Source organism: Salmo salar, chromosome 20 (assembly GCF_965601325.2).
Source record: "Salmo salar chromosome 20, fSalSal1, whole genome shotgun sequence".
In the NCBI taxonomy this organism is placed as follows: Eukaryota; Metazoa; Chordata; class Actinopteri; order Salmoniformes; family Salmonidae; genus Salmo; species Salmo salar.
Window position 1 is genome coordinate 96,297,388 of NC_138310.1, and position 27,162 is coordinate 96,324,549.

At 42.7% G+C, this 27,162-nt stretch overlaps 1 protein-coding gene across 6 annotated transcripts in view; it reads left to right on the forward strand.

Moving 5' to 3' along the window:
• Positions 1 to 232: 232 nt before the first annotated feature.
• LOC106572628 (serine/threonine-protein phosphatase 5) overlaps positions 233 to 27,162 on the forward strand; it is a 30,527-nt gene continuing 3,597 nt past the window's right edge. For all 6 annotated transcript variants that reach the window (XR_006761077.2, XR_014381966.1, XR_014381965.1 and 3 more), the window contains exons 1-12: positions 233 to 590; positions 5,502 to 5,743; positions 9,443 to 9,590; positions 9,838 to 9,959; positions 11,923 to 11,988; positions 12,127 to 12,225; positions 12,319 to 12,424; positions 21,392 to 21,534; positions 25,762 to 25,849; positions 25,935 to 25,975; positions 26,113 to 26,291; positions 26,556 to 26,637. Coding sequence is in view for 1 of the 6 variants with exons in the window: in XM_045704183.2 (XP_045560139.2) it covers positions 485 to 590; positions 5,502 to 5,743; positions 9,443 to 9,590; positions 9,838 to 9,959; positions 11,923 to 11,988; positions 12,127 to 12,225; positions 12,319 to 12,424; positions 21,392 to 21,534; positions 25,762 to 25,849; positions 25,935 to 25,975; positions 26,113 to 26,291; positions 26,556 to 26,637 (1,422 nt within the window). In the remaining 5 variants the exon portion in view is untranslated. The remainder of the gene's footprint in view (positions 591 to 5,501; positions 5,744 to 9,442; positions 9,591 to 9,837; positions 9,960 to 11,922; positions 11,989 to 12,126; positions 12,226 to 12,318; positions 12,425 to 21,391; positions 21,535 to 25,761; positions 25,850 to 25,934; positions 25,976 to 26,112; positions 26,292 to 26,555; positions 26,638 to 27,162) is intronic.

The following is a 27,162-nucleotide window of genomic DNA, read 5'->3' on the forward strand; positions in this document are numbered from 1 at the left end:
CATTGGAAAAGTATAGCAAAAAAAGACAGTACAGTATGAAGATAAGCTTAAACTGCTTCTCCAATAGAATCCCCTGATCACATTTGTAGGCGTTTTTATGGTGACGTTGGCTAGCGAAATTCATGCGTAGATACGTCGCCCGGTCGTCTCGCAACAAACTGCGCATGAGCAAACCGTCAAAAATCAAAGGCACTCGTTCGATAGTTGTTTTTGACGAAAATGAAAACGTGTCAGTTTGTCACTCACGATGATGTAATAATAACATGTTCAACTACTTGGCTGCATTGACTCGAATCTAGGTTGTGCCTTAAGATTTTGAGAAAATTAACAACCAAGGAATCATTTTTACTTGTCAAACCCCAACCTGGTCTGTTTCGTTAGCGTTCCCGGAAGTCTCGTGGTGTAGCACCTCTGGGTTTAGAAACTCTGTGTACAGTTTGAGACCATAGGACTGCAGCGTACGCCCTTTGCGACTATACTGTCAATGGCGAACGATACGGCAACGTCCGCAAGGGGTAGAAGGGAGAAGATGGCGGAGGAAGATACAAATGCAGAGAAATTCAAGGAGAAAGCGAATACTTACTTTAAAGGTAACTTTACATGGTTGAAATCCTATCTTTCAATATGGACAAAGTCTGTAATGATCCAAATCCAGTGCCCTTCATATGGACAACAACAGTGGATTTTTCTAGCACACATGAGACGGTTGCTATGCTAACGTTAAGTAGCTAACTAGCCGAACGGCGCATTGATTTTAATGGACAGTTGCGGTATGCTATGCTAGCCAACGCTTGTGAAAAAGTACCTCAGAGTTGTGTGGTGGCGTTGTCGTCAGCTCGGGTCTTGTAAAAAAACACGATCCATTCATATTCCATGTAATATTTATAATTGTGTGAAATGATATGATCATCCAGTATATCGTAGTTTATCTTGATGACACCAACCAGAATTTTCTAGCTAACGGTATGTGTTGTATCAGAAACTTTTATCACACTGGCGCGTGCACACATATCAAGTCATTCATTCCCAACGTTAGCTACTGTAGCTAGCACTGTTTTGGTTTTCATTTTGGAATTTGACACCCGTCAAAATATCTTTGCCCTTTGAAAACAAAACCTGTCTCACCCGAGAAATCATTAACTTTGCACGTAATAGCTTAAATCACAACAAATGGTTACTAGTGGTAGCTTGGCACATAGCTTATCTCCCGCATAATGATCGGCTAACGTTGGCTAGCTCGCTGCCTTTACTTCTGTAGCTAACAGGAGGATAAGCTCTGGTATTTATCTAGCAAATTAAGTAATACAAGTAACGCTGTTCTCTTGCAGTGTGTTCAGAGTAACTCGGGATACCACGTCAATAGGTTGAAGTGAATGGCTAGATCATGGTTTATGTTAAAGGCAAATCAGAGTTTCCAAAACATTAAAGTGCACTGATTGAAATAGCTAACTAGCTACATGGCCATAACTTGATATGCAAGTGTCTGCACATTTGTCATATCAACCATCTAAGTTTATTGGTAAATAGATGAGAAAATATGTAAAGCTAGACAAGCTGGTCCACTACAGTACACTGGTACACTACAGTTCCCTGTTATGGTACCCTGAAACAGTACAGTGTCCTGCTTTACTACACTGGTATGCTAGAGTACCCTGCTACAGTACACAGGTGCACTACATTACCCTGCTACACAACAGTACCCCGCTATACTACACTGGTACGCTACAGTACACAGTAGAGGTCGACCGATTATGATTTTTCAACGCCGTTACCGATTATTGGAGGACCAAAAAAAGCCGATACCGATTAATCTGCCAATATTTTATTTTTAATTTATTTATTTGTAATAATGACAATTACAACAATACTGAATTAACACTTATTTTAACTTAATACATCAATAAAATCAATTTAGCCTCAAATAAATAATGAAACATGTTCAATTTGGTTTAAATAATGCAAAACAAAGTATTGGAGAAGAAAGTAAAAGTGCAATATGTGCCATGTAAGAAAGCTAACGTTTAAGTGCCTTGCTCTGAACATGGGAACATATGAAAGCTGGTGGTTCCTTTTAACATGAGTCTTCAATATTCCCTGGTAAGACGTTTTAGGTTGTAGTTATTATAGGAATTATAGGACTGTTTCTCTCTATACGATTTGTATTTCATATACCTTTGGCTATTTGATGTTCTTATAGGTACTTTAGTATTGCCAGTGTAACAGTATAGTTTCCGTCCCTCTCCTCGCTCCTACCTGGGCTCGAACCAGGAACACATCGACAACAGCCACCCTCGAAGCAGCGTTACCCATGCAGAGCAAGGGGAACAACTACTCCAAGTCTCAGAGCGAGTGACGTTTGAAACGCTATTAGCGCACACCCCGCTAACTAGCTAGCCATTTCACATCGGTTACACCAGCCTAATCTCGGGAGTTGATAGGCTTGAAGTCATAAACAGCTCAATGCTTGAAGCACAGCGACGAGCTGCTGGCAAACTAATGAAAGTGCTGTTTGAATGAATACTTACGAGCCTGCTGCAGCCTACCACCGCTCAGTCAGACTGCTCTATCAAATCATAGACTTAATTATAACATAATAACACAGAAATACGAGCCTTAGGTCATTAATATGGTCAATTCCGGAAACTATCATTTCGAAAACAAAACGTTTATTCTTTCAGTGAAATACGGAACCGTTCCGTATTTTATCTAACGGGTGGCATCCTAAGTCTAAATATTGCTGTTACATTGCACAACCTTCAATGTTATGTCATAATTACGTAAAATTCTGGCAAATTAATTACGGTCTTTGTTAGGAATAAATGGTCGTCACACAGTTTGCAACGAGCCAGGCGGCCCAAACTGCTGCATATACCCTGACTCTGCTTGCACGGAACGCAAGAGAAGTGACACAGTTTCCCTAGTTAAAAGAAATTCATGTTAGCAGGCCATATTAACTAAATATGCATGTTTAAAAATGTATACAGTGAGGGGGGGAAAGTATTTTTGACCCCTGCTGATTTTGTACGTTTGCCCACTGACAAAGAAATGATCAGTCTATAATTTTAATGGTAGGTTTATTTGAACAGTGAGAAATAGAATAACAACAAAAAATCCAGAAACGCATGTCAAAAATGTTATAAAATGATTTGCATTTTAATGAGGGAAATCACTGTACTTGAGTATTGATTATAAGGAAAGGCATTGATGTTTATGGTTAGGTACACATTGGTGCAACGACAGTGATATTTTCGCGAATGTGCTCGTTAAATCATCACCCGTTTGGCGAAGTAGGCAGTGATTCGATGAGAAATTAACTGGCACCGCATCGATTATATGCAAAGCAGGAAAAGCTAGATAAACTAGTAATATCATCAACCATGTGTAGTTAACTTGTGATTATGTTAAGATTGATAGTTTTTTATAAGATAAGTTTAATGCTAGCGTGCAACTTACCTTGGCTTCTTGCTGCACTCGCGTAACAGGTAGTCAGCCTGCCACGCAGTCTCCTCGTGGAGTTCAGTGTAATCGGCCACAATTGGTGTCCAAAAATGCCGATTACCGATTGTTATATAAACCTGAAATCGGCCCTAATTAATCGGCCATTCCGGCTAATCGGTTGACCTCTCGTTGATTGTCAAGGGCAATGAATTCCATGATCTTGGCGTTAATGGATTTCGCCTTTTGAGTTGTCTTGCTTAAATTTTCTTACTCTTTCAAATGACTGCTCGACTTGACTGCTCGATCCACACAGCAGACATTGTGGGCTAGGTTAGGAATGCTGTGTTGCACGTGTAGTGCAAAATCTTACATGGCGTAATTACGTCATGTACCTACGTTATTTAAACTCAGCAAAAAAGAAACGTCCTCTCACTGTCAACTGCGTTTATTTTCAGCAAACTTAACATGTGTAAATATTTGTATGACCATAACAAGATTCGACAACTGAGACATAAACTGAACAAGTTCCACAGACATGTGGCTAACAGAAGTGGAGTAATGTGTCCCTGAACAAAGGGTGGGTCAAAATCAAAAGTAAGTCTATCTGGTGTGGCATCCATCTGCATTAAGTACTGCAGTGCATCTCCTCCTCATGGACTGCACCAGATTTGCCATCTCTTGCTGTGAGATGTTACCCCACTCTTCAACTAAGGCACCTGCAAGTTCCCGGACATGTACCACATGAGGTACCACATGAGGGAGGAGGAGGTCTTCCCTGTAACGCACAGCATTGAGATTGCCTGCAATGACAACAAGCTCAGTCCGATGATGCTGTGACACACCGCCCCAGACCACGACGGACCCTCCACTTCCAAATCGATCCCGCTCCAGAGTACAGGCCTCGGTGTAACGCTCATTCTTTCAACGATAAATGCGTATCCGACCATCACCCCTGGTGAGACAAAACCGCTACTCGTCAGTGAAGACCACTTTTTGCCAGTCCTGTCTGGTCCTGCGACGGTGGGTTTGTTCCCATAGGCTACCTTGTTGCCGGTGATGTCTGGTGAAGACCTGCCTTACAACAGGCCTACAAGCCCTCAGTTCAGCCTCTCTCAGCCTATGGTGGACAGTCTGAGCACTGATGGAGGGATTGTGCGTTCCTGGTGTAACTCGGGCAGCTGTTGTTGCTATCCTGTACCTGTCCCGCAGTTGTGATGTTCGGATGTACCGATCCTGTGCAGGTGCTGTTACACGTAGTCTGCCACTGCGAGGACGATCAGCTGTCCGTCCTGTCTCCCTGTAGCGCTGTCTTAGGCGTCTCACAGTACGGACATTGCAATTTATTGCCCTGGCCACATCTGCAGTCCTCATGCCTCCTTGCATCATGCCTAAGGCACGTTCACGCAGATGTTCAGGGACCCTGGGCATCTTTCTTTTGGTGTTTTTCAGAGTCAGTAGAAAGGCCTCTTTTTAGTGTCCTAAGTTTTCATAACTGTGACCTTAATTGCCTACCGTCTGTATGCTGTTAGTGTCTTAACGACCGTTCCACAGGTGCATGTTCATTAATTGTTTATGGTTCATTGAACAAGCATGGGAAACAGTGTTTAAACCCTTTACAATGAAGATCTGAAGTTATTTGGATTATCTTTGAAGTTTCTTTTTTTGCTGAGTTTAGGTATGCATGTATGCTTTGACATTGGTTTTTCACATGGGCATTAAACTAGACATCGGGCCGATACCGATGTTGGCCATTTGAGCTAATATCACCTGATTCCGATATGTTCACCGATATATTGTGCATCCCTACTTCCTACTGTGGGTATGTGTCTCGCAGTGGTATACATTACAATGCAACCTTTGAACCCTTTTCTAGAGAAAGAGTATGAGAATGAATGTGATGTTGTTTTCTAGAGAGAGACTATGAGAATGAATGTGATGTTGTTTTCTAGAGAGAGACTATGAGAATGAATGTGATGTTGTTTTCTAGAGAGAGACTATGAGAATGAATGTGATGTTGTTTTCTAGAGAGAGACTATGAGAATGAATGTGATGTTGTTTTCTAGAGAGAGACTATGAGAATGCGATCAAATACTACACGGAGGCGTTGGAGCTCAACCCGTCCAGCGCCATCTACTTCTCCAACCGCAGCCTGGCGTACCTGCGGACAGAGTGCTATGGCTACGCCCTGGCCGACGCCACCAAGTGTCTGGAGATTGACCAGAACTACATCAAGGGTTACTACCGCCGAGCCACGTCCAACATGGCCCTGGGAAAGTTCAAGGCTGCACTCAAAGACTACGAGACGGTAAGACAGGACAAGGTTAGACGAGACAGTAGAGTTAAAGTTAGACTCAGGAGAGGAGGCTTAAAGGTACTACTTCAAGATGACATTATTGAGTATGTTTACCTGCACACTAATAATGAGATATTAAACTGAATTATTAGGACATGTAAACACATTCGTCAGAGTTATAGCAGTGTTTTTGAACTGCGCATGCTAGGACGAGCAGCGTATTGATGTAGTATTAGAGACTTTATGTAATACTGTCATAGTGTTAATGAGACTGACCTTTAATACTGCCATAGTGTTAATGAGACTGACCTTTAATACTGCCATAGTGGTTTATGAGACTGACCTTTATGTAATACTGTCATAGTGGTTATGAGACTAACCTTTAATACTGTCATAGTGGTTTATGAGACTGACCTTTATGTAATACTGTCATAGTGGTTATGAGACTGACCTTTATGTAATACTGTCATAGTGTTAATGAGACTGACCTTTATGTAATACTGTCATAGTGGTTATGAGACTGACCTTTATGTAATACTGTCATAGTGGTTATGAGACTGACCTTTATGTAATACTGTCATAGTGGTTATGAGACTAACCTTTAATACTGTCATAGTGGTTTATGAGACTGACCTTTATGTACTACTGTCATAGTGGTTGTGAGACTGACCTTTATGTAATACTGTCATAGTGGTTATGAGACTGACCTTTATGTAATACTGCCATAGTGGTTTATGTGAGACTGACCTTTATGTAATACTGTCATAGTGGTTATGAGACTAACCTTTAATACTGTCATAGTGGTTTATGAGACTGACCTTTATGTAATACTGTCATAGTGGTTATGAGACTGACCTTTATGTAATACTGTCATAGTGGTTGTGAGACTGACCTTTATGTAATACTGTCATAGTGGTTTATGAGACTGACCTTTATGTAATACTGTCATAGTGGTTATGTGAGACTGACCTTTATGTAATACTGTCATAGTGGTTATGAGACTAACCTTTATGTAATACTGTCATAGTGGTTATGAGACTGACCTTTAATACTGTCATAGTGTTAATGAGACTGACCTTTATGTAATACTGTCATAGTGGTTATGAGACTAACCTTTATGTAATACTGTCATAGTGGTTATGAGACTGACCTTTAATACTGTCATAGTGTTAATGAGACTGACCTTTATGTAATACTGTCATAGTGGTTATGAGACTGACCTTTATGTAATACTGTCATAGTGGTTATGTGAGACTGACCTTTATGTAATACTGTCATAGTGGTTATGAGACTGACCTTTATGTAATACTGTCATAGTGGTTATGAGACTGACCTTTATGTAATACTGTCATAGTGGTTATGAGACTGACCTTTATGTAATACTGTCATAGTGGTTGTGAGACTGACCTTTATGTAATACTGTCATAGTGGTTATGAGACTGACCTTTATGTAATACTGCCATAGTGGTTTATGTGAGACTGACCTTTATGTAATACTGTCATAGTGGTTATGAGACTAACCTTTAATACTGTCATAGTGGTTTATGAGACTGACCTTTATGTAATACTGTCATAGTGGTTATGAGACTGACCTTTATGTAATACTGTCATAGTGGTTGTGAGACTGACCTTTATGTAATACTGTCATAGTGGTTTATGAGACTGACCTTTATGTAATACTGTCATAGTGGTTATGTGAGACTGACCTTTATGTAATACTGTCATAGTGGTTATGAGACTAACCTTTATGTAATACTGTCATAGTGGTTATGAGACTGACCTTTAATACTGTCATAGTGTTAATGAGACTGACCTTTATGTAATACTGTCATAGTGGTTATGAGACTAACCTTTATGTAATACTGTCATAGTGGTTATGAGACTGACCTTTAATACTGTCATAGTGTTAATGAGACTGACCTTTATGTAATACTGTCATAGTGGTTATGAGACTGACCTTTATGTAATACTGTCATAGTGGTTATGTGAGACTGACCTTTATGTAATACTGTCATAGTGGTTATGAGACTGACCTTTATGTAATACTGTCATAGTGGTTATGAGACTGACCTTTATGTAATACTGTCATAGTGGTTATGAGACTGACCTTTATGTAATACTGTCATAGTGGTTATGAGACTGACCTTTATGTAATACTGTCATAGTGGTTATGAGACTGACCTTTATGTAATACTGTCATAGTGGTTATGAGACTAACCTTTAATACTGTCATAGTGGTTATGAGACTGACCTTTATGTAATACTGTCATAGTGTTAATGAGACTAACCTTTATGTAATACTGTCATAGTGGTTATGACTTTATGTAATACTGTGTATGAGACTGACCTTTATGTAATACTGTCTGTATGAGACTGACCTTTATGTAATACTGTCTGTATGAGACTAACCTTTATGTAATACTGTCATAGTGTTTATGACTTTATGTAATACTGTGTATGAGACTGACCTTTATGTAATACTGTCTGTATGAGACTGACCTTTATGTAATACTGTCTGTATGAGACTGACCTTTATGTAATACTCTCTGTATGAGACTAACCTTTATGTAATACTGTCTGTATGAGACTAACCTTATGTAATACTGTCATAGTGTTAATGAGACTAACCTTTATGTAATACTGTTTATGTGTGAGACTGACCTTTAATACTGTCATAGTGTTTATGTGAGACTGACCTTTATGTAATACTGTCTATATGAGACTGACCTTATGTTATACTGTCATAGTGTTTATGTGAGACTAACCTTTATGTAATACTGTCTATATGAGACTGACCTTATGTTATACTGTCATAGTGTTTATGTGAGACTAACCTTTATGTAATACTGTCTATATGAGACTGACCTTATGTTATACTGTCATAGTGTTTATGTGAGACTAACCTTTATGTAATACTGTCTATATGAGACTGACCTTATGTTATACTGTCATAGTGTTTATGTGAGACTAACCTTTATGTAATACTGTCTATATGAGACTGACCTTATGTTATACTGTCATAGTGTTTATGTGAGACTAACCTTTATGTAATACTGTCTATATGAGACTGACCTTATGTTATACTGTCATAGTGTTTATGTGAGACTAACCTTTATGTAATACTGTCTATATGAGACTGACCTTATGTTATACTGTTTATGTGTGAGACTGCCCTTTTATGTAGTAGTGCTTTTACCCTTATTTTTACCAGGTAAGTTGACTGGGAACCCATTTTCATTTATAGCAACGATGTGGGGAATAGCTATGGGGAGGGGGGGGATGAATGAGCCAATTATAAGCTGTGGATGATTAGGTGACCATGATGGTATGAGGTTCAGATTAGGAGTTTAGCCAGGACACCGGGTTTAACACCCCTACTCTTATGAAAAGTGCCATGGATCTTTAGTGACCACAGAGACTCAGGACACCCGTTTAATGTCCCATCCGAAAGATGGCACCCTACACAGGGCAATGTCCCCAATTGCTGCCCTGGGGCATTGGGATATTCTTTTAGACCAGAGGAATGGGTGCCTTCTACTGGCCCTCCAACACCACTTCCAGCAGCATCTGGTTTCCCATCCAGGACCAACCCTGCTTAGCTTCAGAAGCAAGCCAGCAGTGGGATGCAGGGTGTTATGCTGCTGTGTGAGAGACTGACTAATTCTGCTCCTCACCCTGTCCCTGTGTGTCTGACTGTTGGTGTGGGGTTAGGTAGTGCGTGTGCGGCCCAACGATAAGGACGCTAAGATGAAGTACCAGGAGTGCAACAAGATCGTGAAACAGAAAGCCTTCGAGAGAGCCATTGCTAGCGACGAGATGAAGAGATCAGTCGTAGACTCCCTAGACATTGAAAACATGAGTGAGTGGTTTCTTATCTCATATTTTATGATTAATTACTTTTGTAAAATATTTGTTGTCGTAACTCTTGTAAAACTATATATTATCCACCAGTCATTTTAATGTCTAGAAATAATGGGCTACTGCCTGTATACATGGTGCTTAATCGACCCTTCGAGGCTAAGTTACTGTAAAGCTCTTAGTGACAAATGTTGCTTTAAAATTGGCTATATACATTTGATGGTTTGATTGATTGTGCCACCATGCAGTGATTGAGGACCAGTACACAGGACCGAAGCTGGAAGAAGGGAAGGTGACAATGAGGTTCATGAAAGAGATGATGGAGTGCTTCAAAGACCAGAAGAAACTGCACAGAAAGTGTGCTTATCAGGTACACATACAGTACCTTCAGAAAGTATTCTCACCCCTTGACCTTTTCCACATTTTGTTGTGTTATAGCCTGAATTTAAAATTGATTCAATTGAGATTTTGTGTCACTTACCTACACACAAGTCCCCATAATGTCAAAGTGGAATTATGTTTTTAGAAATGTTTCCAAATTAATAAAAAATGAGAGAGAGATATACAGTTAAGATCACAGGACACCAGATAAGACAGGAGAAATACATCATTCACAAGTGATGGGCTAATATTGTCAGACTTGTTAATTTTAATGTTGTCTTTACATTTGCTAAATAATATAGAGTGCATTTGGAAAGTATTCAGAGACCTTCCCCTTTTCCACATTTTGTTACGTTACAGCCGTATTCTAAAATGTATTAGATAAATGTTTTTCCTCATCAATCTACACACAATACCCCATAATGACAAAGCGAAAACATTTTTCAGAATGATTCATACCCTTTGGTATGAGACTTGAAATGGAGCCCAGGTCCATCCTGTTTCCATTGATCATACTTGAGATGTTTCTACAACTTGATTGGGGTCCACCTTTGGTAAATTCAATTGATTGGACATGATTTGGAAAGGCACACACCTGTCTATATAAGGTCCCAAAGTTGATAGTGCATGTCAGCGCAAAAACCAAGCCATGAGGTCGAAGGAATTGTCCATAGAGCTTCAAGACAGGTTTGTGTCAAGGCACAGATCTGGGGAAAGGTACCAAAACATTTCTGTCCCCAAGAACACAGTGGCCTCCATCATTCTTAAATGGATGAAGTTTGGAACCACCAAATACTCTTCCTAGAGCTGGCCGCCCGTCCTAACTGGGCAATCGAGGGAGAAGGACTTTGTTCAGGGAGGTGACCAAGGACCCCGATGGTCACTCTGACAGAGCTCTAGAGATGGGAGAACCTTCCAGAAGGACAACCATCTCTGCAGCACTCCACCAATCAGGCTTTTATGGTAGAGTGGCCAGATGGAAGCCACTCCTCAGTGAAAGGCACGACAAACCACTTGGAGTTTTCCAAAAGGCACCTAAAGAACTCTCAGATCATGAGAAACAAGATTCTCTGGTCTGTTGAAACCAAAATTGAACTCTTTAGCCTGAATGCCAAGCGTCGCTTCTGGAGGAAACCTGGCACCATCTCTACGGTGAAGCATGGTGGTGGCAGCATCATGCTGTGGGGATGTTTTTCAGCGGCAGGGACGTGGAGACTAGTCAGGATCGAGGGAAAGATGAACGGAGCAAAGTACAGAGAGATCCTTGATGAAAACCTGCTCCATACCTCTCTGGACCTCAGACTGGGGCCAAGGTTCACCTTCCAACAGGACAACAACCCTAAGCACACAGCCAAGAGAAAGCAGGATTGGCTTCGGGAAAAGTCTCTGAATGGCCCAGCCAGAGCCCGGACTTGAACCCGATCGAACGTCTCTGGAGAGACGTGAAAATAGCTGTGCAGCAACACTCCCCTTCCAACCTGACAGAGCTTGAGAGGATCTGCAGAGAATACAAGTGTTCCAAGCTTGTAGCGTCATACCCAAGAAGACTCGAGGCTGTAATCGCTGCCAAAGGTGCTAAAACAAAGTACTGAAAAAAGGGTCTGAATACTTATTAAAATGTAATATTTCCGTATTTTTTTGTATACATTTTCTAAAATTCCTAAAAAGTGTTTTTGCTTTGTCTTTATGGGGTATTGTGTGTAGACTGAGGCCAATTGTACGCCGCCTCATGGGTCTCCCGTTGACAGCTGGCTGTGACACAGTCTGGGATCAAACCCGTGTCTGTAGTGACACCTCAAGCACTGTCGATGCAGTGCCTTATACCACTGCGCCACTCGGGAGGCCCCTAGTTTACTAAACTTACGCATTGCCCTAAACCTTATGAAATAAAAATCCTTCTATAAAACATGTAATCCTGTATTTGTGTTTCCTAATAAAATGTATCCTTTCAGATTCTGATCCAAGTCAAAGAACTCTTATCCAAACTACCCAGTCTAATTGAGATCACATTAAAAGAGGTGAGACATCCATGATATATGTTGACTTCCTGGTATTGCTCTGCCTCCTCTCCTGTCCTCCAATTGTCAAGATGATTATCCCTTCAGCAGATGAACTGTCCCTGTGTCTAAACCTGTCCTCTGTTTTCTCCCCAACAGACAGAAAAGATAACCATTTGTGGTGACACACATGGACAGTTCTACGATCTTATAAACATCTTTGAGCTGAACGGCTTACCCTCTGAGACCAACCCCTATGTATCCTGTTCAGTCACAGTGACATGTGCAGTAAAACTGTGTGTGTTAGTATTCATTGAAATGTACATTATAACACTTAACAATAAAACACAGCTATTTAATGGAGACTTTGTGGACCGTGGTTCGTTCTCCCTAGAGGTAATCCTGACTCTGTTTGGCTTCAAGCTGCTCCTCCCTGACTCCTTCTACCTCCTCAGAGGTCAGTATTTTGATTTTTGGTATTCATTAGGATCCCCATTAGCCGCTGCAAAAGCATCAGCTACTCTACCAGGGGTCCACATGAGGCATGACATAATACATAGTACAGAACATTATTAGTCAAGGACTGAAATACATACATTTAAAATGTCACACACAGCCTACATATCAGTACACACAATATCTAGGTCTAATACATGGTACAGTGTAAATTACAACACAATATACACTACTGTTCAAAAGTTTGGTGTCACTTGTTTTTGAAAGAAAAGTAAATTCGACTGGCAGCTTCATTAAATAGTACCTGCAAAACACCAATCTCAACATCAACAATGAAGAGGTGACTCCGGGATGCTGGCCTTCTATGCAGAGTTGCAAAGAAAAAGCCATATCTCAGACTGGCCAATAAAAAAGAAAAGATTAAGATGGGCAAAAGAACACAGACACTGGACGGAGGAACTCTGCCTAGAAGGCCAGCATCCTGGAGTCGCCTCTTCACTGTTGACGTTGAGACTGGTGTTTTGCGGGTACTAATTAATGAAGCTGCCAGTTGAGGACTTGTGAGGCGTCTGTTTCTCAAACTAGACACTCTAATGTACTTGTCCTCTCGCTCAGTTGTACATCGGGGCCTCTCACTCCTCTTTCTATTCTGGTTTGAGCCAGTTTGTTCTGTTCTGTGAAGGGAGTAGTACACAGCATTGTGTGAGATCTTCAGTTCCTTGGCAATTTATCGCATGAAATAGCCTTCATTTCTCAGAACAAGAATAGACTGATGAGTTTCAGAAGAAAGTTCTTTGTTCCTGGCCATTTTCAGCCTGAAATCGAACCCACAAATGCTGATGCTCCAGATACTCAACTAGTCTAAAGAAGGACAGTTTTATTGCTTCTTCAAATTTTATTTGTCACATACACATGGTTAGCAGGTGTTAATGCGAGTGTAGCGAAATGCTTGTGCTTCTAGTTCCGACTATGCAGTAATATCTAACAAGTAATCTACCAATTCCACAACAACTACCTTGTACACACAAGTGTAAAGGAATGAATACGAATATGTACATAAAAATATATAAATGAGTGATGGCCGAACGGCATAGGCAAGATGTAATAGATGGTATGGAGTACAGTATATACATATGAGATGAGTAATGTAGGTTATGAAAACATTATATGAAGTGGCATTGTTTAGTGGCTAATGATACATCTAATTACATCAAGATGGCAAGATGCAGTAGATGGTATGGTGTACAGTATATACATATGAGATGAATAATGTAGGTTATGTAAACATTATCTAATATAAAGTGGCAAGTGAAATTGATTACATCAATTTATTTATCAATATTAAAGTGGCTTGAGTTGAGTCAGTATGTTGGCAGCAGCCACTCAATGTTAGTGATGGCTGTTTAACAGTCTGATGGCCTTGAGATAGAAGCTGTTTTTCAGTCTCTCGGTCCCAGCTTTGATGCACCTGTATTGACCTCGCCTTCTGGATGATAGCGGGGTGAACAGGCAGTGGCTCGGGTGGTTGCTGTCCTTGATGATCTTTTTGGCCTTCCTGTGACATCGGGTGGTGTAGGTGTCCTGGAGGGCAGGTAGTTTGCCCCCGGTGATGTGTTGGGCAGACCTCACCACCCTCTGGAGAGCCTTCCGGTTATGGGCGGAGCAGCTGCCGTACCAGGCGGTGATACAGCCCGACAGGATGCTCTCGGTTGTGCATCTGTAAAAGTTTGTGTGTTTTTGGTGACAAGCCGAATTTCTTCAGCCTCCTGAGGTTGAAGAGGCGCCACGCTGTCTGTGTGTGTGGACCATTTCAGTTTGTCCGTGATGTGTACGCCGAGGAACTTAACTCTCCACCCTCTCCACTACTGTCCCGTCAATGTAGATGGGGGGCTGCTCCCTCTGCTGTTTCCTGAAGTCCACGATAATCTCTTGTTTTGTTGACATTGAGTGCGAGGTTATTTTCCTGACACCACACTCCGAGCGCCCTCACCTCCTCCCTGTAGGCCGTCTCGTCGTTGTTGGTAATCAAGCCTACCACTGTAGTGTCGTCTGCAAACTTGATGATTGAGTTGAAGGTGTGCATGGCCACGCAGTCGTGGGTGAACAGGGAGTACAGAAGAGGGCTGAGAACGCACCCTTGTGGGGACCCAGTGTTGAGGATCAGCGGGTTGGAGATGTTGTTACCTACCCTCACCACCTGGGGGCTGCCCGTCAGGAAGTCCAGGACCCAGTTGCACAGGGTGGGGTCAAGACCCAGGGTCTCGAGCTTAATGACGAGTTTGGAGGGTACTATGGTGTTAAATGCTGAGCTGTAATCGATGAACAGCATTCTTACATATGTATTCCTCTTGTCCAGATGGGTTAGGGCAGTGTGATGGAGATTGCGTCGTCTGTGGACCTATTGGGTCGGTAAGCAAATTGGAGTGGGTCTAGGGTGTCAGGTAGGGTGGAGGTGATATGATTTAATTAGAACAACAGTTTTCAATGCTAACATAATTGCAAAAGGGTTTTCTAATGATCAATTAGCCTTTTTAAAATGATAAACTTGGATTTGCTAACACAACATGCCATTGGAACACAGGAGTGATGGTTGCTGATAATGGGCCTCTACGCCTATGTAGATATTCCATAAAAAATCTGCCGTTTCCAGCTGCAATAGTCATTTATAACATTAACAATGTCAGCACTGTTATTTTTGATCAATTTGATGTTATTTTAATGGACAACATTTTTTAAATGTCCTTGTTTTTGAAAGAAAAGCAAAGTGACCCCAAACTTTTGAACGATAGTGAATATAAAATGGCTGTCTCTCTAAAGTCCCCTTTGTGCCGTAAGGTGTTCTTTTATCAGTTTTTTTTTATCTGTTTTTATTGCTAGCTTGCGTTACCTGGGCTGGCAGAGTTCCATATATTCATGGCTCTATTTAAAAATGGTGCATTTCCCAGCCTCTGTTCTGAACCTGGCGACTGTGAAGAGACATCTGGTTGTATGTCTTGTTGTACCGATTAGTGTCAAAACTACAGTACCAGTCAAAAGTTTGGACACACCTATTCATTTAGATTCTTCAAAGTTGCCACTCTTTGCCTTGATGACAGCTTTGCACACTCTTGGCATTCTCTCAACCAGTTTCAAAAAGTTAATTTGTGCAATTTCTTTCCTTCTTAATGTGTTTGAGCCAATCAGTTGTGTTGTGACAAGGTAGGGGTGGTATACAGAAGATATCCCTATTTGGTAAAATACCAAGTACATATTATGGCAAGAACAGCTCAAATAAGCAAAGAGAAACGACAGTCCATCATTACGTTAAGGTCAGTTAATCTGGACAATTTCAAGAACTTTGAACGTTTCTTGAAGTTCAGTCGCAAAAACCATCAAGCGCTATGATGAAACTGGCTCTCATGAGGACCGCCATAGGAAAGGAAGACACAGAATTACCTCTGCTGCAGAGGATAAGTTCTTTAGAGTTACCAGCCTCAGAAATTGCAGCCAAAATAAATGCTTCATAGAGTTCAAGTAACGGACACATCTCAACTTCAACTGTTCGGAGAAGACTGCGTGAATCAGGCCTTCATGGTCGAGTTGCTGCAAAGAAACCACTACTAAAGGACCCCAATTAGAAGAGACTTGCTTGGGCCAAGAAACACGAGACCAGTGGAAATCTGTCCTTTGGTTTGATGAGTCCAAATTAGAGATTTTTGGTTCCAACCTGCGTGTGTTTGTGAGAGTAGGTGAACAGATGATCTCTGCATGTGTGGTTCCCACCGTGAAGCATGGAGGAGGTGTGATGGTGTGGGGGTGTTTTGTGGTGACACTGTCAGTGATTTAAAAAAAAAACAAATACAATTTTTTTTTATTCAAGGCTCTCTTAACCAGCATGGCTACCACAGCATTCTGCAGCGATACATCATCCCATCAGGTTTGCGCTTAGTGGGACTATAATTTGTTTTTCAACAGGACAGTGACCAGACACACCTCTAAGCTGTGTAAGCGCTATTTGACCAAGAGAGTGATGGAGTGCTTTATCAGATGACCTGGAATCCACAATCACCCGACCTCAACCCATTTGAGATGGTTTGGGATGAGTTGGAAAGCAAAGTGAAGGAAAAGCAGCCAACAAGTGCTCAGCATATGTGGAAACTCCTTCAAGACTGTTGGAAAAGCATTCCTCATGAAGCTGGTTGAGAGAATGCCAAGAGTGTGCGACGCTGTCATCAAGGCAAAGGGTGGCATCTTTGAAGAATCTAAAATATATTTAGATTTGTTTAACTTTTTTTTTAGTTACTACATGATTCCATGTGTTATTTCATAGTTTTGATGTCTTCACTATTATTCTACAATATAGAAAATAGTACAAATAAAGAAGAACCCTTGAATGAGTAGGTGTGTCCAAACCTTTGACTGGTACTGTATGTGCCAATTGCGTGAACAGACAGTTCGGTACCTTTAGATACATCAATACCTCGCACAAAGACCAATAGTGATGCAGTCAATCTGTCCTCAACTTTAAAGCCAGCAGAGACTGACATGCATGTTACTTTCCCTCTGTGTGCATCTAAGTGTGATAGGTGCTGCTTTATTCTGGACCAACTGCAATTTACCTATGTCCTTCTTTCCCATTTTAGCCACCATTGAGTCTATATGTTTTGACAATGACAGCTTGCTATCTAGGATTACACCCAGCAGTATAGTCTCCTCAACTTGATCAATCACCACATTATTCAATAATAGATCTAAACGAGGTTTAGTGTTGCGCGAGTGATTTGTCCCAAACATTATACTTTTCGTTTGAGATATTTAGCACCAATCAAATGTATTTATAAAGCCCTTTTTACATCAGCCGATGTCACAAAGTGCTATACAGAAACCCAGCCTAAATCCCCAAACGGCAAGCAATGCAGGTGTAGAAGCACGGTGGCTAGGAAAAACTCCCATGAAAGGCTGGAACCTAGGAGGAAACCTAGAGAGGAACCAGGCTCTGAGGGGTGGCCAGTCCTCTTCTGGCTGTGCCGGGTGGAGATTATAACAGTACATGGCCAAGATGTTCAAATGTTCATAGAGGACCAGCAGGGTCAAATAATAATAATCACAGTGGTTGTATAGGGTGCAACAGGTCAGCACCTCAGGAGTAAATGTCAGTTGGCTTTTCATAGATGATCATTCAGAGTTAGAGACAGCAGGTGCGGTAGAGAGAGTGAGTCGAAAACAGCAGATCCAGGACAAAGTACCAGGTCAGGGTTCCATAGCTGCAGGCAGGACAGTTGAAACTGGAGCAGCAGCACGACCAGGTGGACTGGGGACAGCGAGGAGTCATCAGGCCAGGTAGTCCTGAGGCATGGTCCTAGGGCTCAGGTCCTCTGAAAGAGAGCGAGAGAGAGAATTAGCAGGAGCATACTTAAATTCACACAGGACACTGGATAAGACAGGAAAAATACTCCAGATATAACAGACTGACCCTAGCCCCCCGACACATAAACTATTGCAGCATAAATACTGGAGGCTGAGACAGGAGGTGTCGGGAGACACTGTGGCCCTGTTCGACGATACCCTTGGACAGTGCCAACCAGGCAGGATATAAATATAACCCCACCCACTTTGCCAAAGCACAGCCCCCACACCACTAGAGGGATATCTTCAACCTCCAACTTACTACCCTGAGACAAGGCCGAGTATAGCCCATGAAGATATCCGCCCCGGCACAACCCAAGGGGGGGCGCCAACCCGGACAGGAAGATCACGTCAGTGACTCAACCCACTCAAGTGACGCACCCCTCCTAGGGACGGCATGGAAGAACACCAGTAAGCCAGTGACTCAGCCCCCATAATAGGGTTAGAGGCAGAGAATCCCAGTGGAGAGAGGGGAACAGGGCTTCACCATGTTTCATCGAAAAGTATAGCTGTGTATCGTCCGCACAGCAGTGAAAGTTAATATTATGTTTCCGAATGACATCACTAAGAGGTAAAATATATAGTGAAAACAATAGTGGTCCTAAAACGGAACCTTGAGGAACACCGAAATTTAAAGTTAATTTCTCAGAGGCTCATCAGAGGCAAACATCTTTTTTTTCACCTTTTCTTTAACCAGTTAGGCCAGTTGAGAACAAGTTCTCATTTACAACTGCGACCTTCCGATAGATAAGATCTAAACCAGGCCAGATCTTGTCCGTGTAGACCAATTTGGGTTTCCAATATCTCCAAAAGAATGTGTTGATGGATGGTATCACTAAGCAGCACTAAGGTCTGGGAGCACGAGGACAGATGCAGAGCTTTGATCTGATGCCATTAAAAGGTAATTGACCACCTTCACGAGTGCAGTCTCAGTGCTATAATGGGTCTAAAACCAGACTGAAGCGTTTTTATACATTGTTTGTCTTCAGGAAGGCAGTGAGTTGCTGCTCAACAGCTTTTTCAAAAAAAAGTTCAGAGTAATGGGAGATTCGATACAGGCGGATGTATTATTTATTATTATTTTTTAATATTTTCTGTGTCAAGGTTTGGCTTTTTCAAGTGAGGCTTTATTAATACCACTTCTGGTGAGTTTGCTACACATCTGGCCTATTGCTAGGTACCCATTCTAAAATGGACTGGAGCTCTATGTTAAGTGTCTGTTTATTTGACTGTTGCAGCCAACGTGTATACTGTTGAGTCATCAGCGTACATAAACACACAGGCTTTATTCAAGGTCAGTGGAAGGTCATTAATAAAAATAGAAAAAAAAATAATGGCCCTAACCAGCTGCCCTGCGGTACACCACACTCAAATTTCCATGAGAGAGGCTTCCATTAAACAAAACCCTCAGTGTTCTATTAGATGGGTAACTCGCAATCCATAACACCTAAAAACAAAATTCAGCAATAGCTTATGATCAATGACCTCAAAAACTGCACTGAAGTCTAACAGAACAGCTCCCCTATCTTCTATACATTTCTTTCACCCAATCATCAGTCATTTGTGTCAGTGCCGAGCATGTGGAGTGCCCTTCCCTATAAGCATGCTGAAAGTGTTATTATTTTGTTTTCTGTAAAATAACTTTATTTGATCAAACACAATTATTTCCAAAAGTTTACTAAGCAATTGTAACAGGCTGATTGGTCGGCTGTTTGAACCATTAAAGGGTGCTCCTCCCTGATTCCTTCTACCTCCTCGGTGGTCAGTATGCTGCTCCCTGATTCCTTCTACCTCCTCAGTGGTCAGTATGCTGCTCCCTGACTCCTTCTACCTGCTCAGTGGTCAGTATGCTGCTCCCTGATCCCTTCTACCTCCTCAGTGGTCAGTATGCTGCTCCCTGATTCCTTCTACCTGCTCAGTGGTCAGTGTGCTGCTCCCTGACTCCTTATACCTTGCTGCTCCCTGATTCCTTCTACCTGCTCAGTGGTCAGTATGCTGCTCCCTGACTCCTTCTACCTGCTCAGTGGTCAGTGTGCTGCTCCCTGATTCCTTCTACCTTGCTGCTCCCTGATTCCTTCTACCTGCTCAGTGGTCAGTATGCTGCTCCCTGAATCCTTCTACCTCCTCAGTGGTCAGTATGCTGCTCCCTGACTCCTTCTACCTTGCTGCTCCCTGACTCCTTCTACCTTGCTTCTCCCTGACTCCTACCTTGCTGCTCCCTGACTCCTTCTACCTGCTCAGTGGTCAGTATGCTGCTCCCTGACTCCTCCTACCTCCTCAGTGGTCAGTATGCTGCTCCCTGACTCCTTCTACCTGCTCAGTGGTCAGTATGCTGCTCCCTGACTCCTTCTACCTTGCTGCTCCCTGACTCCTTCTACCTTGCTTCTCCCTGACTCCTACCTTGCTGCTCCCTGACTCCTTCTACCTCCTCAGTGGTCAGTATGCTGCTCCCTGACTCCTCTACCTTGCTGCTCCCTGACTCCTTCTACCTTGCTTCTCCCTGACTCCTAACTTGCTGCTCCCTGACTCCTTCTACCTCCTCAGTGGTCAGTATGCTGCTCCCTGACTCCTCTACCTTGCTGCTCCCTGACTCCTTCTACCTTGCTTCTCCCTGACTCCTACCTTGCTGCTCCCTGACTCCTTCTACCTGCTCAGTGGTCAGTATGCTGCTCCCTGACTCCTCCTACCTCCTCAGTGGTCAGTATACTGCTCCCTGACTCATTCTACCTGCTCTTACATTAAAGTTGATAAAAAGTGTTGTATGTCAGTGTCCAGTCTTCTATTCCCATGTGTAATTGACCCTTCCCTAAGCCCTGCCCCCCTTGGTTACTGTTGCAACCTTGGTCAACATTTTCCCAGGAAACCCAATTCCCCTTTCAAACCACTGGAGAAAACCCCTCACAATGATCTCAAATGGTGTTTTTAATACACAATGAAATGAAACACAGATTACCCCTTGCCGATCAGGAGACTCTTGGGTATGTTGTGGTGGACTGTCATTACAATTACTTCACGGGAACCTGGTCAAATTAAGTTTGTAGTGTGGCTAGCCACTGGATGGCTCAATGCACTGCAGTCAAACGACTAACTCATTTTGGAGCTTCTCTTAAATTGTTTGTCCATGTCGACAGCAGATGAAAGTTCTATTCCTAATAAAGCCAATTTAGCTAGCTAACATGCATTTGGAGAAAAACAAGTTATATTAACTATGGCTAGCTAGCTACTAGCACTGGCATTGTTTTCAGTGAGAGCTAGCTGACCAGCTAGCTAACAAACAATTCAACAGTATCATTTAGGATTAAAAAAAAACGCTTCAACAGGCTGTATTTTATGTATTTAACTATATGCACTGTTCAATTATTTAGCCATTTTTAAACCATTTATTTTGGGATGAAAACTCTGTTTTTGCCCTCCTGTGCTTCCAAGGGTTTGAAATGTGAGCTTGTCTGAGGTGTCGGACTCGACGACAGTTGGTATCCATCAGAGCATTGCCATTTTTAATTTTGCCCAAAATTCTGGGGCGGGGCTTAGAGAAGGGTAAATTGTATTTTTAACTAATGTCCATATGTTCCTGTGTAACTAGGTAACCACGAGACTGACAACATGAACCAGATGTATGGTTTTGAGGGGGAGGTGAAGGCCAAGTACACCGCTCAGATGTTCACGCTCTTCAGTGAGGTCTTCCAGTGGCTGCCTCTAGCCCAGTGCATCAATGGCAAAGTCCTGGTAGGTAACCCTGACCTGTGACCCCTAATCTCTAGCCCAGTGCATCAACGGCAAGTCCTGGTAGGTGATGCTGCGTTCATAACCAAGTGGGAATGTCGGAAATACGAGTTGGTACATTCACGTTTTCAACTGGGAAATAGGGTTGGGCCATATTACGATATCGGATATCGAAGATGACTGTCCGATATCGTGATGTGACAGACGGTGTATAGCGTATTTCAACTTGTCTGGCACCGCACATTAAAGAGCTGGCCAGGCAGCCCACAGCAGGGCCATGTCAAGTGGCTTATTCCTTTGCTATAACCTGCATAACCTATTTGAATAAATATGGCGTAAGTCTTTTACAGAATTCCGGAGAACAATGTAGGCGGAGCTAAACTGTTCCCTAAAGCAGAGCAGAATGCCCAGTCAGAAGTCTTTTTCTATGATGTCGGATGATCTCGGACAGATACATTTATTTTTTTTTGCTGATGTGTTATTATTTTAAACGCTACATTTTGTATTTTCTCTCCATTTGATATGAATATGAGGGAAGTTTTTATGCATGCCGGCAAACAATTTTTCTAATAGACTTTTGGGCTCTTTAGTTGAAGTTGTTTTTGAATAACCTAAAAACATGATAGGCCTAAGGTAATAATGAGGGGTACAACAAACAATAGCAAGATAGAAAAATCGAACGAGTAGTTTGAACAAACCTTACAGTTAATCATGCATCCCTCCTCCTCCACCCTAACCCTAACCAAACGGCCAAAAGCCAAATCGTGCTAATTTTAAATGGCCTATCAAAAGCATTAAGACAAGTTAAAGGTATTTTCCTAAAGTTGCCGCTTTCAAATAGGAACAATTCTGAAAGTCAGTCTTTTGGCAAGCCTCTCTCACAGCTTTATTTTGAATTACAAATATTACAGGTAACAAGAAGTGAAATTGAGCAAACAATATGAAGACATCTGGAATGATTTGTCCAAAGAACTTAAAGCTGAGCAAAGCTTATGAAGGAACAACGTGTATAGTAGGCCTATTTCCATTATTAACAATGTAGGCTACAACCTACCTACAACATACAGATGCCTAGGCCTAATAAGAGAGGAAGATTAGATAAAAATGCATATCATTGAATAATGATCCAGTTCTGGGGACAGCAGAGTTGTGTGCTCTGCAGCCGGGCCCTTGATGATTTACAACCCATCACTCAACGCACAGCCAGTGAGGCCACTTGCGCAAATAAACAGATTTGGCTCCAAAATATATTTTGTCATGATTCCTCTCGTCCCTCCCATAGCAGGCAAGCTTACGATAGCGCTCCTTTTTAGCTGTCTCCTTTTGACATCTTTTTAAAAACAACATTTTAAAAAGGGGCCGATACCATGGTATTTCAGTGTTTTTATGGGTACTTTATTGCCATAGAGCCAAGGTTGACAACCCTCATTTTATTTTTTTATTTAACCTTTATTTAACTAGGCAAGTCAGTTAAGAACAAATTCTTATTTACAATGATGGCCTAACCCGGACGACACTGGGACAATTGTGCGCCGCCCTATGGGACTCCCAATCACGGGAGGATGTGATACAGCCTGGATTCTAACCAGGGACTGTAGTGACGCCTCTTGCACTGAGATGCAGTGCCTTAGACCGCTGCGCCACTCGGGAGCCCGGGGAAATACTGTCAAACATGAAGGCTTGTGATTGTTTTGCTTGTTTTTTACAATTCATTAATTAATTTCACCTTTATTTAACCAGGTAGGCCAGTTGAGAACAAGTTCTCATTTACAACTGCAACCTGGCCAAGATAAAGCAGAGCAGTGCGACAAAAACAACACAGAGTTACACATAAACAAACGGACAGTCAATAACACAATAGAACAATCTATGTACAGTGTGTGCAAATGTAGAAGAGTAGGGAGGTAAGGCATTAAATAATTACAATTTAGCTTTAACCATAAGTATATCTCAAGCTGCTTTCTAAATCAGAAGAAAGAAATAACAATAAATGTATCAACCATCTGTATTTTGTTCTTACCATAAACAACTGCTGAAGATGCCACCATGCTTGCTGTCTTTTTTGTTGACAAATGACATCGAAGAGCTGCAAGTAGTAAACTTGTTGGATGATAGGAGTTTCTCACTAGTAATCACCAGTTGGAGGGCCGTTCAAGTGGATTTTTCCCAGTCGTATGCTGGTATTTACGAGATGTTGTGAAAGCAGCATTACCCTGACCTTTAACCTCTGACCCCTAACCTTTGGCACAATGCATCAATGGCAAAGTCCTGGGCCTTTTCTCATTTGGGCAAAGGTCCGTCCGTCTCTCCTCCGTGACCCGGAAACAAATAGTAGTCCAATAGTCAAGAAGAGTGTCAATTTGTTAGTAGGCGAAGGGCAGAAGTCCTCCCCTCATCGAGGATAGGAGTCCTTCACAGAAGTTTTGATAACTGTCACACCCCCTTTGAAGCAGTTGTTTTCTCACAAGTCCTGGGAAGAATCTCAATTGCATACTCCTCGCATCCTCTCTACTCGCCTCCTCCTCAAAACCCATTAGATGAGAAAGCCAGTGGTCCCTCTGAACCTCTCTATTGAAAAGGAGGTGAGGAGTATGCAGTTGAGATTCTCCCCTGGTAGGTAACCTTGACCTCTAACCTCCGACACCTGATCTCTGGCACAGTGTAACAACAACAACAGTCATGGAAGGTTCCCTGTTAGGCTTCCAGTGGTACAACTGGACATGGTAGGTTCCCTGTTAGGCTTCCAGTGGTACAACTGGACATGGTAGGTTCCCTGTTAGGCTTCCAGTGGTACAACTGGACATGGTAGGTTCCCTGTTAGGCTTCCAGTGGTACAACTGGACATGGTAGGTTCCCTGTTAGGCTTCCAGTGGTACAACTGGACATGGTAGGTTCCCTGTTAGGCTTCCAGTGGTACAACTGGACATGGTAGGTTCCCTGTTAGGCTTCCAGTGGTACAACTGGACATGGTAGGTTCCCTGTTAGGCTTCCAGTGGTACAACAGGACATGGTAGGTTCCCTGTTAGGCTTCCAGTGGTACAACTGGACATGGTAGGTTCCCTGTTAGGCTTCCAATGGTACAACTGGACATGGTAGGTTCCCTGTTAGGCTTCCAGTGGTACAACTAGACATGGTAGGTTCCCTGTTAGGCTTCCAATGGTACAACTGGACATGGTAGGTTCCCTGTTAGGCTTCCAGTGGTACAACTGGACATGGTAGGTTCCCTGTTAGGCTTCCAGTGGTACACCTGGACATGGTAGGTTCCCTGTTAGGCTTCCAGTGGTACACCTGGACATGGTAGGTTCCCTGTTAGGCTTCCAGTGGTACACCTGGACATGGTAGGTTCCCTGTTAGGCTTCCAGTGGTATACCTGGACATGGTAGGTTCCCTGTTAGGCTTCCAGTGGTATACCTGGACATGGTAGGTTCCCTGTTAGGCTTCCAGTGGTACACCTGGACATGGTAGGTTCCCTGTTAGGCTTCCAGTGGTACAACTGGACATGGTAGGTTCCCTGTTAGGCTTCCAGTGGTACAACTGGACATGGTAGGTTCCCTGTTAGGCTTCCAGTGGTACACCTGGACATGGTAGGTTCCCTGTTAGGCTTCCAGTGGTACACCTGGACATGGTAGGTTCCCTGTTAGGCTTCCAGTGGTACACCTGGACATGGTAGGTTCCCTGTTAGGCTTCCAGTGGTACAACTGGACATGGTAGGTTCCCTGTTAGGCTTCCAGTGGTATACCTGGACATGGTAGGTTCCCTGTTAGGCTTCCAGTGGTATACCTGGACATGGTAGGTTCCCTGTTAGGCTTCCAGTGGTATACCTGGACATGGTAGGTTCCCTGTTAGGCTTCCAGTGGTACACCTGGACATGGTAGGTTCCCTGTTAGGCTTCCAGTGGTACACCTGGACATGGTAGGTTCCCTGTTAGGCTTCCAGTGGTATACCTGGACATGGTAGGTTCCCTGTTAGGCTTCCAATGGTACACCTGGACATGGTAGGTTCCCTGTTAGGCTTCCAGTGGTACACCTGGACATGGTAGGTTCCCTGTTAGGCTTCCAGTGGTACACCTGGACATGGTAGGTTCCCTGTTAGGCTTCCAGTGGTACACCTGGACATGGTAGGTTCCCTGTTAGGCTTCCAGTGGTACACCTGGACATGGTAGGTTCCCTGTTAGGCTTCCAGTGGTATACCTGGACATGGTAGGTTCTATAGTTGTGTTGTCTGTGCCAGGTGATGCACGGGGGGCTCTTCAGTGAGGACGGCGTGACGTTGGATGATCTGAGGAAGATCGACAGGAACAGACAGCCCCCAGACTCTGGTAAAATCAATCAATGAATCAATATCTTTATCAATATCTTTATTGTCCTGTACCTAGGAATAAGCTTGTTTGTTGTTTTCTTCAGGTCCTATGTGTGATCTTCTCTGGTCAGATCCACAGCCACAGGTTTGGTGTCCAGCACCACACTCGAAATACACTGTCATCAACAATAATCTGCTTCAAATAGATGACATCATGCAGTACAGTTATCTACTTAAATGATAATCCTGAATATTTTCTCTCCTCCCCTCCATCTGTCTCAGAATGGCCGGTGTGTCTCTAAGCGAGGTGTGAGCTGTCAGTTTGGGCCTGACGTCACCGAGCGGTTCCTAGACCAGAACAATCTGGATTATATCGTCCGCAGTCACGAGGTCAAGGCAGAGGGTTATGAGGTCACACACTCAGGGAAGTGCATCACAGTCTTCTCAGCGCCCAACTACTGGTAACTATGGCAACAGACTCACTATTCAATCCAACTTTAGTGATTCCATCTGCATTGCCATATTTAAAATAATAACATGTATTGTAAGACTTTCAAATGTCACCCCCCTCTAAAGCCTTAGTTTAAGATGACAGTAACAGTATTCTCTTCCTCCTCTCTCTTCCTCTCTTCCCCTCCCTTCCTCTCTCTCTCCCTCCCATTCACCTCTCACCCTTCCACTCTCTCCTTCCCTCTCGTCCCCCCCAACCCCCACCACCACCAAAGTGATCAGATGTGTAACAAAGGGGCGTACATCCATCTCAGTGGATCAGACCTCAAATCACAGTTTCACCAATTCACTGCTGTGGTCAGTACATCTATTATATAATGATATGTCCTTACTGTGAGCCAGTCCATACTAACCCAGTTCACTGCTGTGGTCAGTACATCTATTATATAATGATATGTCCTTACTGTGAGCCAGTCCATACTAACCCAGTTCACTGCTGTGGTCAGTACATCTATTATATAATGATATGTCCTTACTGTGAGCCAGTCCATACTAACCCAGTTCACTGCTGTGGTCAGTACATCTATTATATAATGATATGTCCTTACTGTGAGCCAGTCCATACTAACCCAGTTCACTGCTGTGGTCAGTACATCTATTATATAATGATATGTCCTTACTGTGAGCCAGTCCATACTAACCCAGTTCACTGCTGTGGTCAGTACATCTATTATATAATGATATGTCCTTACTGTGAGCCAGTCCATACTAACCCAGTTCACTGCTGTGGTCAGTACATCTATTATATAATGATATGTCCTTACTGTGAGCCAGTCCATACTAACCCAGTTCACTGCTGTGGTCAGTACATCTCCTTACTCT